A 14,574-nucleotide genomic window follows, 5' to 3' on the forward strand; every position below is an offset into this window, starting at 1 on the left:
TGAATCAGCAGTAACAATATCCTGTAGAGTTTCAGCACACATGCTGGGTGACTTTGGGCCAGTTACTTTCCCTCAGCACTACAATGAAGGAATTGGCAAGCCACTAATGAAAAATGCTGCCAAGAAAACTGTAGGGAGCAATCACCAACTGATTAAAAAAAAAATCAGAGCAGAAATAGCAGGTTGTGAAGCCACCTATCCTAATTTTAAAACAAATAATAGTAATAAAGAGTAAGCCCACTTGTGAATTTGTCTTGGGATTAGTTGTGCTTGTTTATAATAACAATAATAAATTAAATTTATATTTATTTATCAGCTTGCATTGCAACTGGGAAAACATAGCCTTGAGTAGTATATGCACTTTTGTTGGCAGGGTGATATCTCTGCTTTTTAGTATGCTGTCTAGATTTGCCATAGCTTTCCTCCCCAGAAGCAAGTGTCTTTTAATTTCTTGGCTGCAGCCCCACTCTGCGGTGATTTTGAAGCCCAGGAAAATAAAATCTGTCACTACCTCCATTTCTTCCCATCTATTTGCCAGGAATTGAGAGGGCCGGATGCCATGATCTTAGTTTTCTTAATGTTGAGTTTGAAGCCAACTTTTGCACTCTCCTTTTTTCTCCTACAACCTTCTAAAATAAGTGTACAAGAGAGACTGGCCAAATTGGGCGGTATTTGTTTAGAGGGTGAAGTCTGATCTCTCTCCCTCCCTCCCCGCACCCGCCCTTGAATGCTGTTGACCTTATCTCACCCAGGTGCAAACTGTGAATCTGAAAAGATTCCTGTGTGTAGCACTGAGCGATAAAATTGCTAACTTAACTCTTCAAGTATGAGTCTGACAACAGGTCAAGAGAATAGGACTGTTGCCGATCAATCAGAATAAAAGCTGGAAGGGACCTTGGAAGACTTCTAGTCCACCCCCCCTCCTCCGGTCAAGCAGAAGACACTATACCAGTGTTTCCCAACCTTGGCAACTTGAAGATGTCCAGACTTCAACTCCCAGAATTCCCCAGCGATTGGGAGTTGAAGTCTGGACATCTTCAAGTTGCCAAGGTTGGGAAACACTGCTCTATCCCATTTAAGACAAGTGACAGTCCAGCCTTTTCTTAAAAATCTCCAGCGACGAGGTACCTAAAGTCAAGCTGTTCCACTGCCTAAATTGTCCTCACTGTTAGGAAAGTTCACCGAATAGATTCCACCCACCCTAAATTGGGAGGATTAGAATCCGAGCCTCTGCTCTTAGTCGCGTATCTTAGTGATTAATACACACCCCATTTCTATCCAATTAACTACAACCCAGAACAGACTGGAAATCGGAATGCCCTCCCACCCACTCTATGATTTGTCTTCCCAGAGGGACTAAAGTGAAAACTCTATTACTATTTTTTTCTCTCTGGTCGAGGGCGGGGGCAGAGAAAAACTAAACAGTTAGCCGCCGGAAGTGACGTTTCGCAGCCTCGCCGAGCGGAAACGGATCGCGGAGGTTGTCGGAAACGGAGCTCCGAAAGGTTCTTGTTCGTTCGGGAGTTGAGAGGAGGGGGTGGAGGTCGTAGGAGGTAGCACGACCGAGGGAGGGATCGCCGCCGCCATGGCCTTGTCCGAGACTCAGCTGAAGAAAATGCTTGCTAAGGTAAAGGCCCTGAAGCGTCCCTTCTCAAAGCAGCCTTTGAGTCGGCTCAGCCCAGCCGCCCTCTTTTGAAGGCCTCTCTCTGCCCGGTCTCTTTTGGGGGGCGGGCGGTGACGATAGAGCAAAAATCCCTCCTTTTGGGGGGAAGAGAGAGCCTTCCGAGCCGTTCGCGTTTTACTCCCCCCCCCCCCATATAAACTGACGGCTTTTGCCGCTTCCTCACCAGAGACCCAACTTTTGTATCCACAAATAAACAGTAGCCAAAACTTTGGGCACCTGCCTATTCCAACGGCCAGCTCTAAATTCAACACGAATAGCCTAAAGAAAAATATCGAAGTCAGTTTTCTCTCATCCCTGGGGATGCAGTAGACTTATAATTACGGGAAATGTTCTAATCTCCAATGTCTGGAATTTCCAGTGAGCCCATCTAATTTACAAGTGGTCCATAATTTTTGAAAAACTCTGGCTCCTATTTGAAGAGCAATCTCTTGCAAGTCAGCTGTTAATCTTGAAATGAGACAGTTGTTCTCCCAAAAACACAAGGCTTCTTTGGACTCTTCTAGTTCTCCACCCTTGCATCTCTGACTGATAAGATGGGCCTTAAAATAAAAATTAAATTTCTGCAGGCCACTAGTGCTCTTCCCCCGAGTAGTCCTTATTGGGAGAAAGGTTGAATGTTTCTTTCAAAACTTATTCTACAGGACTGAAAAGAAAATAAGTGCTTCCTCTCTACATCATTACCCTCTTCTTAGTTCTCAGTCTTGTGGTATGGACTGTTGGAGACTACTTATCTCAGGAGAAAGAGAGATCTGCTGAATTTGGTGTCTGAAGTCTTGGAGCATATTTTCCCCATTAGATTGGATCAGGTTATAGGAAGTTTTATTTGAAAGTGAATATACAAGACTATTTGGTAGCTATTGGTTTTGTCTGCTATAAATTGTCTTTGCATTCAGGACAAATACAAAGCCACTGGTCTTTCTCTGTAACTCTTTGCTTGGTTTGCTTTTTCCAAGTTTTCAGTTAGTCTCCCCTTGTTTTGTTTTATTCCCCCCCCCCAGAACATTTTACAATTAGCCACTCCTTATTTTCTTTTTTTTAAAAAAAAATAGCTGCATAGTAGTGCTTAACTTAAAGAAATATAAGGAAGTAGAAATAAGATTTCTAAAGAAATTATTTTTTTCATGCATTTGAAAGATGGTTTTGGTGCAAGAATAACTGTTTTTAGATCTCTTACACTTCAATAAATATGCTTTTAAATATCTGAGGATTTCCTTTTTGATTTTCTGCCTTTTATGTCCACTCTCTTTCACCTGGATGTGAAAACATATAAAAATCCTTATATGCCATTTCAGTATAGATTGAGAAGGGCAAATGACAATGCATGCAAATGTCATCATGCGAATGCTACAACTCACTTGTATTAGATATCAGAACATGAATGTTGTCATTTTGGCATCATCTTGATTTGTTGTGGATAATGCATCATTTTGAAGGGTTGGTAGAGAAATGTATCAATGTGACTATTACATAGTGTATGTAGAAGATGTTTATCAACTTTTTATAAAGTCTGTGGATATTTTTGTAAACCATAAGGTAACTTATATGTGCATGTTTGCAAACACACTTATATTTATGGACCAAGCAGAATTAAATATGTTTAAGTGATTTTAATGTTTGTTATCCCATAAACAGTGATATTGAGAAAACTGACAGTTTTACTGGGAAATGGTATTTATATCTTGCTATTTATCTCCACAGCCAGCTGATCTGTCCAATAATGATATGTATTGCACACATACATGTTTCTGTATGTGTCTCTGTGTATATACTGTTTCTGATGTTATGGAAGTACAACTCTCCCTGTAGCAGGAGTTTTTCTTACTTTTATACCCACATTTTCTTTCTTACAAATCACCCAACTATCCAAAGCAATTATGAAGAATGCAGGAAAGGAATAATACAAGTTCAAGTGCTAGAAGCCATTCTGTATGTGGAATGGCACCATTGGATAAAGCCCATATCCTTCCACCTTAAGGATTGGAAGTCTGTGGTCCTTCAGGTATCTCCAGATCCTTTTCCAGCACTGTACAGGAATGAACAGTGATAAGGAGTACTGGGAATTCAGCAACTTCTGAACTATCCTAAGTACTTAACTCTTAATTTACTTAAATGTTATGTAATTGCAATGTGATTTTCCTAATGTTGATTCATTAGAAAAAGCCTTTACTTTTTGGACTTCCATATAAATAGTAAGGAATAGGGTCATTCTAATTTCACATTTGTATCATGAGATTATAACTGTCCCCGATTAATCATGCTTGCTTTGCAAATCCTGTTGATAATACAAGAGAACAATTTCACAGGTTAAAATGTTTAAGATAAAGCACATTGTGATGATAGAACTTCATATGTCATAAACTGCAGTTGAAGATTCCAAACACTAGTAAGCTGATATATGGGTTTGCTGTTAGAAGTGTTTTAAAACATTATTTTTATTTTCTCTAGTACAAGTACAGAGACTTGGCAGTTCAGGAAACTGTCAATGTTACTGGCCAGTACAAAGATCTCAAACCTGTTATGGATAACTATGGTAAGTTGCTGTTTTCTGTATTTTTCAGTATGGTTTTTGTTAACATTTAACTATTATATAGTAATATTATATTACTATATAATATATAATATAATATAACTATATTATATAGTAATATAGAAATAGTTTTACTGAGCTATTCCTCATTTAACAACTAACCTGTTTAGTGACCACCCAAAGTTAAAGTTAGTCCTTGACATACAGCCACAATTGGAATTTGAAAATTTATTGTTGAAGTCATGCAGTCATTAGGTGAAGAATCATGTGACTGCACTCAATTTTATACCTGTTTTGCTGTTGTTATTAAATGAATCACTACAATCATTAAGAAGACAAGATTTACAACTTTTCTCATTGACTTTGCTTTTTGGAAGTCAGATGGAAAGGTGCAAATCACAATCATGTGAACGCAGGACACTGCAGGTGCCAAGATCTGAATTGCAATCATGTGACTGACATCAAGATAATAGTGAGAAGAGTACTCAGAAGTCACTTTTTTCAGCACCATTATAACTTTGCAAGAACTAATTGTACAACAGCACTGAAAAAGTGATTTAAAACTGTTCCTTAAAACTATGACCATAGCGGGATCCCCTAGTCACATGATTGCCATTTGCAAGCTTCACAGCTGGCTTCCCATAAGTAAAGTCAATGAGGAGCTACAACGAACTCACAAGTTGCAGTCACTTCATGATTCTCTTAATGACTGTAAATGATTCCGTTAATAACCACAACATAACTTACATTGTAAGTCAGGTATAGTCACATGATGTTTTACTTAACTATTGTGTCACTTATAATGGAGTTGCCGGTTATAATTGTGGTTGTTAAGTGAGGACTACCTATACTGAGGAAGTGAAACAAGATTATGTGCTTGTCTCATAATTAAGGCATTTTAGTGAGTGATGTCAGGTAATGAAGCTAACACACAATCTTGTTTTGCTTTCTAATATTAGAAGTACCGGTAGTCATTATTTCTACTGGTAGAAGTAGTCACTCATTAGAGGAAGAAAATATTCAAGTAAGGTAGAAATAAATAATATATTCTTTATTGAGACCACATACTATTTTCACTTTATGTCCGTTTTGAAAATTTCTATAATTAATTCATTTTTAAAAGAGTATAGTTTTCTTGAGTTGCAGTATCTGGCAAACAGCATTTGTCATAGAACCTATAGTGAAGAAATCATAGCTATCTATAAATGACACGCCAAACACTTTATATTGTACAGAATTTATTTTCTTAGAAGATGTGTGCTTATTTCTGGTCAGAATGAAGTATTGATACTGAGTTGATGTGCTTACTTTTGTTAATGTGCTCCATGTCTGTGATCTGTATATTGAATAAACCAATGCTTCTTTTCAGTTTTTAATGATGGTTCATCAAGAGAATTGATGAGCCTTACGGGAACCATTCCTGTAAATTACAGAGGTATGTATGTATTTTGAACTGTTTGCATAGATTATTTGAAACCATTGTCTCTGTACAGGTAGTCTTTGCTTAATGATCAGTTGCTTAGCAACTATTCAAAGTTACAATGCCCCCCCCCCCCCGCCAAAAGAAAGGTATTATAACCCGGTTCTGGAGTTCTGATGACCACATGTCCATGTGTGTAATGCAATCACATGATCACATTTCAGTGCTAGGCAATTGACTACAGTCTTTTGCAGCATACTGATTTTTGGCCTTTTTGCTAGTTTCTGGCAAAAAAAACGGCTATTGGCTGAAATAGATTTTAATAGCCATGGTATTCACTTAATGACCAGTGCAAAAAAGGTAGTAAAACCCTGCTTAACATCTGCCATGACTTATAGCTGTAATTCCGGACTCAGTTATGGTCATAAGTTGAGGACTACCATGAACTGTATTCTTCATTTTGTAACGTATTTAGTTTGTGTATTTCAGATACATTGCTTTAAATCAGTCAGAACAATGACAGCAAAACTAAAACACAGACTTATTGCAATCTAAAAATTACCAACTCAAAGCAAAAGAATTTATAGTTTCCTATCTCTTCTCATGTGGTTAGGTGGCATTACTTTGGAACAGAATTCGCAAAATCCAGGTAGATAAAAGCCTCTATAACAACTATTCAAAGCATTTGAATGAGATGATTTGAATACAAAGTAGCTATGCATGTGCATACCCAAAGAATCAGCTAGAAGGAGCTTCTCATGTTGTTAAGATGTGGCTGATGTGATTCAAAGACATATTATCTAATTTAGGGTGTGTCATTTAATGGGGTGAAAATTAAATTTTGCAATTTTTTTCAGTGAGGGGTTCTATATATAAGTAATTTTACACAACATTTAGCTTGGTATGGTAAATCCACATCTGATCATATACCCCACAACAGTCCCTTGTAACCCAAATACTGTTAAAAATTTCTGAAAATTATACTTTGTGCTACAAAAATTAAAGTTTTTTCTGCATGAATCTTATCTAGCTAAGCAAAAAATAATCCATGCAATCATAAACTAATATCAGAAAGCAATTATCTGAGTTACAAAAATATTTAAGTGAGTTTCATCAAGTCTTGTTTTGATTTGTTCTTCGACATCAGCTGCCGACTTGCTTCTCGGCCTCTGATATAACCTTATGTTTCTCACATGTATACACTCTGCTTGCTGCCTCTGTAGCCTGTTTCACACATCTCTCTATTGATTGGGCATGACAGGGCCACTGTGGTACTTGCTTTGGTTCATCAATGAACTTCTTTGTTTCTGCTGTAGTCAGTTTGCATGTCAAAGGTGGCTCAGGTACACCTTCAGACCAGTCAGTCAGCTCCATAAAAAGTGGATGCTCTGGCGTTGGTTAAAGATGTTTTCCTTGAACATACAGAAAAATCTCCCAGCACGTCATTGTCTGTACCCCTCAGTCAACGCTCTTTCCACACCAGCTCTCCTCTCTTGAATGTCATCTGAACACAAGAATGTCTGGTTTATCATTTCACTGAAAGCGTATCATGCTGAACTCAAAATGATTGGCAAAACATCTACTACAGCCTTCTTTTGCAGGCTGGATCAACACATAACGCGGGCCTTGAATCCAGGAATGTTTTACTTTAATGTTGAACCAGCAAGGATAGTACAACCAGCGATGTATTCAACTATCATTCTTAAGTTTTGAAGAGTTTTGCCTTTAAAGCCATGCTTGAAACCCATATTCGACAAAGCCTATTTGCAGTTGTCAACCAGTGTGAATGGCTTTCAGGACCAATTTCCAGAAGAGCCAAATCTGTGGGAAGTTCGCCTGTCCTTATTGCCTGTGTGATCTTATATCCATAAACTTGATCAGTAGGGAGATCCTTTACAACACTGTCTCTCAATTGAAACTCTGGTGAATGAAGGATCAATGTCACATTCTGCTGCAGTGTTTACCATGTTGCCAATTTTATCTGCCCATTTGTTGCTAGACAAGGTCTTCCCATCCAAGTTTGTGATTAAGTGTTGTAGGGGTAATACATTTGTGTGGAGTGCACATATCAACCAGATCAACCTCCAGTCAAGCTTGGCACCCCCTTCACAGCCAATATTAATATTTGTAGAATCTCCTCCAATGGCCTTCAAGCTTTTGTCAGTGCCTTTCTTCTTCATGAAATACACAAGATTATCTGCAATCACTTGAGCAGGTTTTCCTGGTTTTGATCTTTTCTCTGGAGTGAAATGATAACGATATCTTCCACCCGACTCACTGCACACAGAAAAATGTTATTTGATGGTACTGGGGAATTGCTGGTCTGAATTGTTTGCTTTCAGCATAATTTATTTCCATCTATACGGCCATAGATGCATCCTATTTCACCCTTCTTATAGAGCTCATCAAATTCTTGAACTAGGGACTTCATAATTTTTTCCTGGGCTCTCTTGATTTTATTGTGGTCAACTACGAGTCTCTTGTCTTATTCGGTGATCGGTTTCTTCAGGTGGCTGTAGTAATGGCAGCAGTGGCACATAGACCAACACCATATCTTATGCTCTGCATAGCGACATTTGTTATTTCTAATCTATTGTATTCTGTCTTTCTTTTGAAGTAGGCCTCTTCATAACTTCTATAATATTCATTATCAGTCATCTGTCCTTCATTTTCATCATAATTACTTCCTTTGTCAGTATCGAAATGTCTGGAATGCTTCTGTGCTTATATTTAGCGAGCCTTTTTCGCTCATCCTCTTACCCTTTTGCCTTTTGCCTAGTTGTTTCCAATCGGGCACATCTGGTAAACCAATCTGGTGCGATCTGAAAGAACCAATTTTGTCTCTCTGACCTTTAATGAAAGTAAGTTCCTTCAACGGTATCTTCGTCTCCTTAGGGCAGGTACAGTTAATGTGAGCTTTTTTGCAGCCAGTAGGGCAGTCAAATTCAGCACACAGAACAATTTCACACTTGCAGTTGAGGATATCAGTTTGTCGAGTTTCACAGTGAAAGTCTCTTTGACATCTAACTTTCCTCTACCAAAAATATGTTTTTGGCTTGATCCCAGGTCTCTTGGATCTTGTTCAAGATTGTCACTCGTGAACTTACAACGGGTCACAAAAGAACTGTTCACTCATTCCCACTTTTCAAGCAATTTTGGATATATGTCTCTTGCAAGACTGGCTGCAGGATAGTTTCTAGCATCATCACTACAATATTATTCTCTTAACAATAGGCCATATCTGAGAATGTCTCACAGTGTTGGGAGCTAGACAGCAACAAGTCTCTGCCAGTCCCAATTAGGTTGCTCATATGAGTGAATGTTCCCAGTCTTGTTCTTTTTTAAGAACCATTACAGATTAGTTATCACACTCACAGGAAACAAGGCCAGCGGTATTAATACTCTCAGACAAAATAATATTTAACAAAAAGAGAAAGACAGCTGAACCTATCAGATGAAACAAAATGTTAGAAAGTTACGATATTTATATAGTTATTTACCAAGCACCTCTAAATTATATTAAAGTAACCAAAATATCTTTCCAATCCCCAAGGTCTGTCACAACTTTTGAGCACCCCTAATGTTTGGAAATTGAAAGTTGAAAAAATTTGACACACCCTATATTCCATGCTCCCACACATTATGAAGCATCTCATTTGAATGATTTGCATAACCTCTACATATCTGTCTGTCATGATGCTCAGATACCAATATAGTTAGCAATGCAATAGCATTAAAATAGTTTAAATGTGTTATACTTCATTTAGCACTAACATAGCAGAAGAAGCTCAATAGCAGGTGGTGAGAAATGTCAGGAATTTTGAGTAAAACTTTATTACAAAGAAGTTTTGAGCTTTCATGGCAGAAGGAAATCTGATTGCTTGTAATTGCTGGCATATTCTGCTAGTTGCTATGGTGAACTTGACTACATTGCTGTAGTTATCTGTGAATCCTGATCAGATAGATGTTGAACACAGAATTTGTCAGTTCACCTGGGAGAGTTTGTTCGTAATGTGGTACTAATCTGCATCAACTTTCTGCAATGATAAGAGTATAAGAAGACTTGGACCAGAGATTTCACTACTCCCGTTTTATAGGAGTAGATTCTTATATAATAACTCTTTTCCAAGATAACTGTGAGTTGGATATCAAAATACAAAAGCATCAATACATTGCAGAATGTAGAAATCATAAACTCATCTGTGTACTTAGCCGGTTCAGAAACATTATTGCCTAGAGGAATGAGAACAGAAATTCTGCTGGGTTCAACTTTACTGTCCATATCTAAGACATTTATCCTAAGCTCTGTCTTTCCTCAGACATAGCACAAGCCATTACTGCAGCAGTTTGATTTCTATTTGCTTTTCCCAGGAGGACTAATAATAGAAGTTTTAGAAGCCAAGTGTAGAGTTAAATAATTAAAGTCCTGGTTGAACCACTTTGTTGAAGCCTCTATCATTGTACAATGCAATATTTGGGATACAGTAAACCATTTAGAAAAATGTATTTAAGAATGTGGATTAGATTTAATTGTGTTCCATAAAAAAATGTGCCTCTGCAAATAATTTAATAATAGTTGTGATATATCTCACTTCTCTAATATGGATTAATTATGTATTAAAATATGAGTTTGTTTAGCATTGTATGACGTGTAATTGGGGGTCTTTGTCTTCCAGAAGCCTGAAAAAAAATCCCTAATTGTTTAAAATTGGTACTTTGATTCTTTGAAATTCCTTTAAAAAAGGCATTTTGTGAAGCTTGCTATTTTAAGGTTTGGGGGGGGGGTTGTTCCAAAATTCTTAGCAAATGTTCTGTACAAAGATAGCAATAGCACTTATATACTGCTTCGCAGTGCTTTACAGCTCTCTCTAAGCAGTTTACAGGGTCAGCATATTGCCCCGAACAATCTGGGTCCTCATTTTACCCACCTCGGAAAGATGGAAGGCTGAGTCAACCTCAGCAAAATAGTGCTATTATTCTCAGTGCTTTTTAAAATCCTAATCCTATTTTAATTTTAAAATTTTATCTGTGATAGAAACATGATCAGTGTTGTATTGCTGATATTGCTGAATGCTTATTAGCTAATTTTGAGGGATGAAGTTAATACTTATATATTATTAAAACTCACATGTCTGTTTGTAATCTTCAATTGGGCAAAACTCTGCATCATAGGGCAACAGTTTTTGAACCAAGATATCTAATTTACAGAATTCCAGGACCAATTAATCCCATGAGAGTGAAATTTGGAGGATTTGTGGCCAATTGAATAAGAGGCACCGCCTGGGTCAGGGTGGGTGCAAGGAGATACCTGTGGTATTGTGCAGGTTGGGGAGGGTGTGTGAGCATTTCTGCACGGGTCAGTATGGGAGAGGTGCCATGCAGGTAGGGAAGATTGGGTTGAGATATCAGTATCAAGATTTAACATTTTTTTAAATAATCTCTATCTCCCGGAACATTCCCTTGCTTCAGATGACTGATCAGCAGAAAACAGGTGACAATATGGGCATTAAAAAATTAACCATATAGTTAATATATGGTTCATAGAAATGAACCATAGAATAGTTCATAGTTCATAGAACTATGTTCTATATACAGTTCATAGAAATGGACCTCCTAAAAGGCTTCTGAGATATGTTGGTTCTACCTATCTGTTCCAGATTTGTATGACTATTTCCAAAGTTAGCTATGTCATATGATGTTGCTGCTGTGAATCAATTATAACAAGACCAGTTTTCAGGGACATGTTTACCAAAGACATTAGGACCTAATCCTTTGATTCTCTACAAACAGTCTGGTGCAAGTTCAATGTTTAAATAAAAGTCTACTCTTTCAGAACAAGTTGCATGCTTATACCTAGTTTCCCAGAACTCCCAGCCAGTGTCTGTATTGTGTGTAAATAACATTTTTCCCCTTCTCATTTATCCATTTGGAACTAGCTCCTCAAAAACGTTGGCTCTTCATCATCTGTCTGGAACAGATAATGGAAAGTGGGGAGGGGTGGGGAACACTTAAAATGTTTATTTTGGTTTCTGAGGGCTGAGGAGGATAAAAGATTCAGTGTGATAAAATGCAAATAAATCCACCAGTATCAAAAGTAGACAAAATTGAGGAAGATTGTTATATGCAGTGTAATTAAGTATCCGATGCTTTGTATAATGGACCTGCTTTTCTAATACCTTGTTTATTAATTTCCAAAGCCATGTTGTATGTGCTTATAAAAATAGTTCAGTTTTGTGTTTCAAGACCATTCCTATGCACTGAAATATACTATAGTAACAATTATGCCACCTCAGTATTTTATCACAGAACCGTTTATTACCAACAAGGATATATAACATCATTTAAAAAAATCTCTTTAGGCCACATTTACAACATCCCAATATGCCTGTGGCTCCTGGATACATATCCATTCAATCCGCCAATCTGTTTTGTTAAGCCAACTAGTTCGATGACAATTAAAACGGGGAAGCATGTTGATGCGAATGGCAGGATATATCTTCCATATCTACATGAATGGAAACATGTAAGTATAATTTTAAGGTGTTTAAGCATTAATAATAAACTGTTTTGAGATATTAATATTGATTTCATTTCATATACCTATATGCATATTTCATATTCATATAATAGGAAAAGGAACTTGGACACATGGAGCTCTGTTGAATATAATATTAGTGTCTTACAAAGTTTACATATTAATAATTTTGCAATGTTTCTTTTGGTGTTATTAAGAATTGCAACTGAAATAATCATTGCTGTTGGCTGTAATTAGTATAATTCATTGACGGGAATTGGCAGTATCTTGAAGGTGGTATGTTATTTTTTCAGTTTTGACATTCAATTCTGTTAATTGAATGACAACTAAGGGGAGTGAAATCTTAACATGGAAGAAAAGGATAACCAGCTAATTTTCAGCAACCGATGAGATGATGAATCTGTCGGTACAGATAATGAGCAACCAAACTATTTTTGTAGAACAAAAAAGTAACTGTCTTCTTTGCTTTAACTTCCAGCCACAATCAGATTTAATAGGACTGATTCAAGTTATGATTGTGGTGTTTGGAGATGAACCTCCCGTCTTTTCGCGACCGACCATTTCAGCTTCCTATCCACCTTATCAAGCAACAGGGCCACCAAACAGTAAGCATCTTACATCCACTATAATATGTGAATAATCGTGGGCGCAAACATGTAATTTTGGGGTGGTTTTTCTGGAAGAGTCCTGCTATTATGACATTGTATTTGGGTTGTTACAGAATGACAATAATTGCAAAAATTATTGTCATAACTTTAATTGTTATAATAGAGCCAGTTTTGGTCTAATGGTTAAGGCACCAGGCTAGAAACCAGCAGAGTTCGTTCTAGTCCTCTCTTAGGCATGAAAGACAGCTGGTGGCTTTGGGCCAGTCACTCTGTCTCAGCCCTCACAGGGTTGTTGTGAGGGAAATAGGAGTTACAAAAATATCAAAGAAGGGATCAATAAATATTCGATTTATTTATTATTCTGGTTGATTAGCCATTTACTTAGATTGTTTTTGGCATTTTTATCCACATATCGAGTCCTTCCTAAGGGTCTAGAACAGACATGTGTAGTGTCATGGTGTTAAAGGTAATTTCGCAGGATATAAGCTGCTCAAAGTAAAGCTGTTTTTGGCAATTGACTGATAGTGGTTTTGTCATTGCTAATAGTGTTCATATGATGCTTACATGTATGCAATCTACAGTTAGAGTCAGTGTCATAAGCCTGGTGGAAGCTTAATAATTTAAGTCCAAATCAAGGGCCTAAGAATTATTAAAGTAGCATCTAAGAATATAGGCAGTTCCAAACAAAATAGGGTTTGTTTGTTTTTTTACATAGGATTTTTAAAATAGTTATTACTTTGAGTGGAAGAATATTGCTGATCATCCATAATAGGTTTCTGTCTTGTAATTGACAGTTGCCCAGTTCACAATATAACTTTTTAAAAATGATAATCTATATGCTAAAAAGGAATAAAAAAACTTAATCTAAATTCACTTTTAAAAATCCCAAGGAAAGTAAAATAAAAAAGAAAATGGTGGAAGAGAAATATTAATAAAAATAGCAGGGTAGTAAGATTGTATTATATTTTATGATAGTAATAAATTGTGTATCGGCCTTTTCCAATACACTCAGTGCTCCTTGCTTCTGCAAATGCCAATACTGACAGAGAGCAGATGGATATTTTTTTTAAATGCAATTAAAAAATTCTGTAGCTTCCAGAAATCTGCATTATTAGATTAGATAGGGACTTAGCTCCCTCTATTATATTATAGGAAAGCTATAAAATTGTTAAATTGAATAAATTTCAGAGGCCCCCCAGGGCAATTATGAAAAAAATTATAAATTGATTTTAAAATATTGAGAGAATAGTTGCCATACTTTGTGAGTTATATTGGGTATCTTATATAAATAACATTGCGTCAACTTCGTATTACGAAGCTTATATCGCTTTAGTTTTAAAGTCTGATAACGCTATCATTGAACAAATTCTTGGCTGATATCTCAATTAAACCATGAGCTAAGATTTTAATAGCTACATTAGTGAGAAGGTTCTAGAAGGTATTCGTGATGACCCAGGGTGTGGCACGAAAGCAACACAGGCTAGAGAACACATCCAACTTCCCTTTATTGCTCCAGCTTTGCCCCCAAATATCCCCACGCTTACCACAAGTCCTGGAGCAAAGCTCTCACACGCACCTTCAGCGGCCTCTGGCTGAGAGTAGTCCAGCAAGCCAGGTTAGCCAAACAGTAACCAGAATAAGAAGTTCAGCGAAGCTGGCAAACCGGACAAGCCCCAAAAGACAAAGCACAGTATTCTCCAGGTGTCGGCAAGTGCACACGAGGGTCCACAGATTCATTGCTTGTTACCAACAAATGCCCCTCCCACCAGCACCTCCTTACATCTCAGTCCCCAGGTGTGC

General features: G+C 37.3%; 1 protein-coding gene across 3 annotated transcripts in view; it reads left to right on the forward strand.

The window, feature by feature from the left end:
• The first annotated feature begins 1,455 nt into the window (after window positions 1-1,455).
• The window catches only part of TSG101 (tumor susceptibility 101), a 36,198-nt gene continuing 23,079 nt past the window's right edge, over window positions 1,456-14,574 (forward strand). For all 3 annotated transcript variants that reach the window (XM_087717060.1, XM_087717047.1, XM_087717053.1), the window contains exons 1-5: window positions 1,456-1,627; window positions 4,130-4,214; window positions 5,581-5,646; window positions 11,991-12,154; window positions 12,645-12,771. In XM_087717060.1, coding sequence (XP_087573186.1) covers window positions 1,586-1,627; window positions 4,130-4,214; window positions 5,581-5,646; window positions 11,991-12,154; window positions 12,645-12,771 — 484 coding nt within the window. In that variant the 5' untranslated portion in view covers window positions 1,456-1,585. The remainder of the gene's footprint in view (window positions 1,628-4,129; window positions 4,215-5,580; window positions 5,647-11,990; window positions 12,155-12,644; window positions 12,772-14,574) is intronic.

This window comes from Thamnophis sirtalis, unplaced genomic scaffold (assembly GCF_051295495.1).
Source record: "Thamnophis sirtalis isolate CommonGarterSnake01/CBP01778 unplaced genomic scaffold, rThaSir2_p1.2 scaffold_1, whole genome shotgun sequence".
Lineage (NCBI taxonomy): Eukaryota > Metazoa > Chordata > Lepidosauria > Squamata > Natricidae > Thamnophis > Thamnophis sirtalis.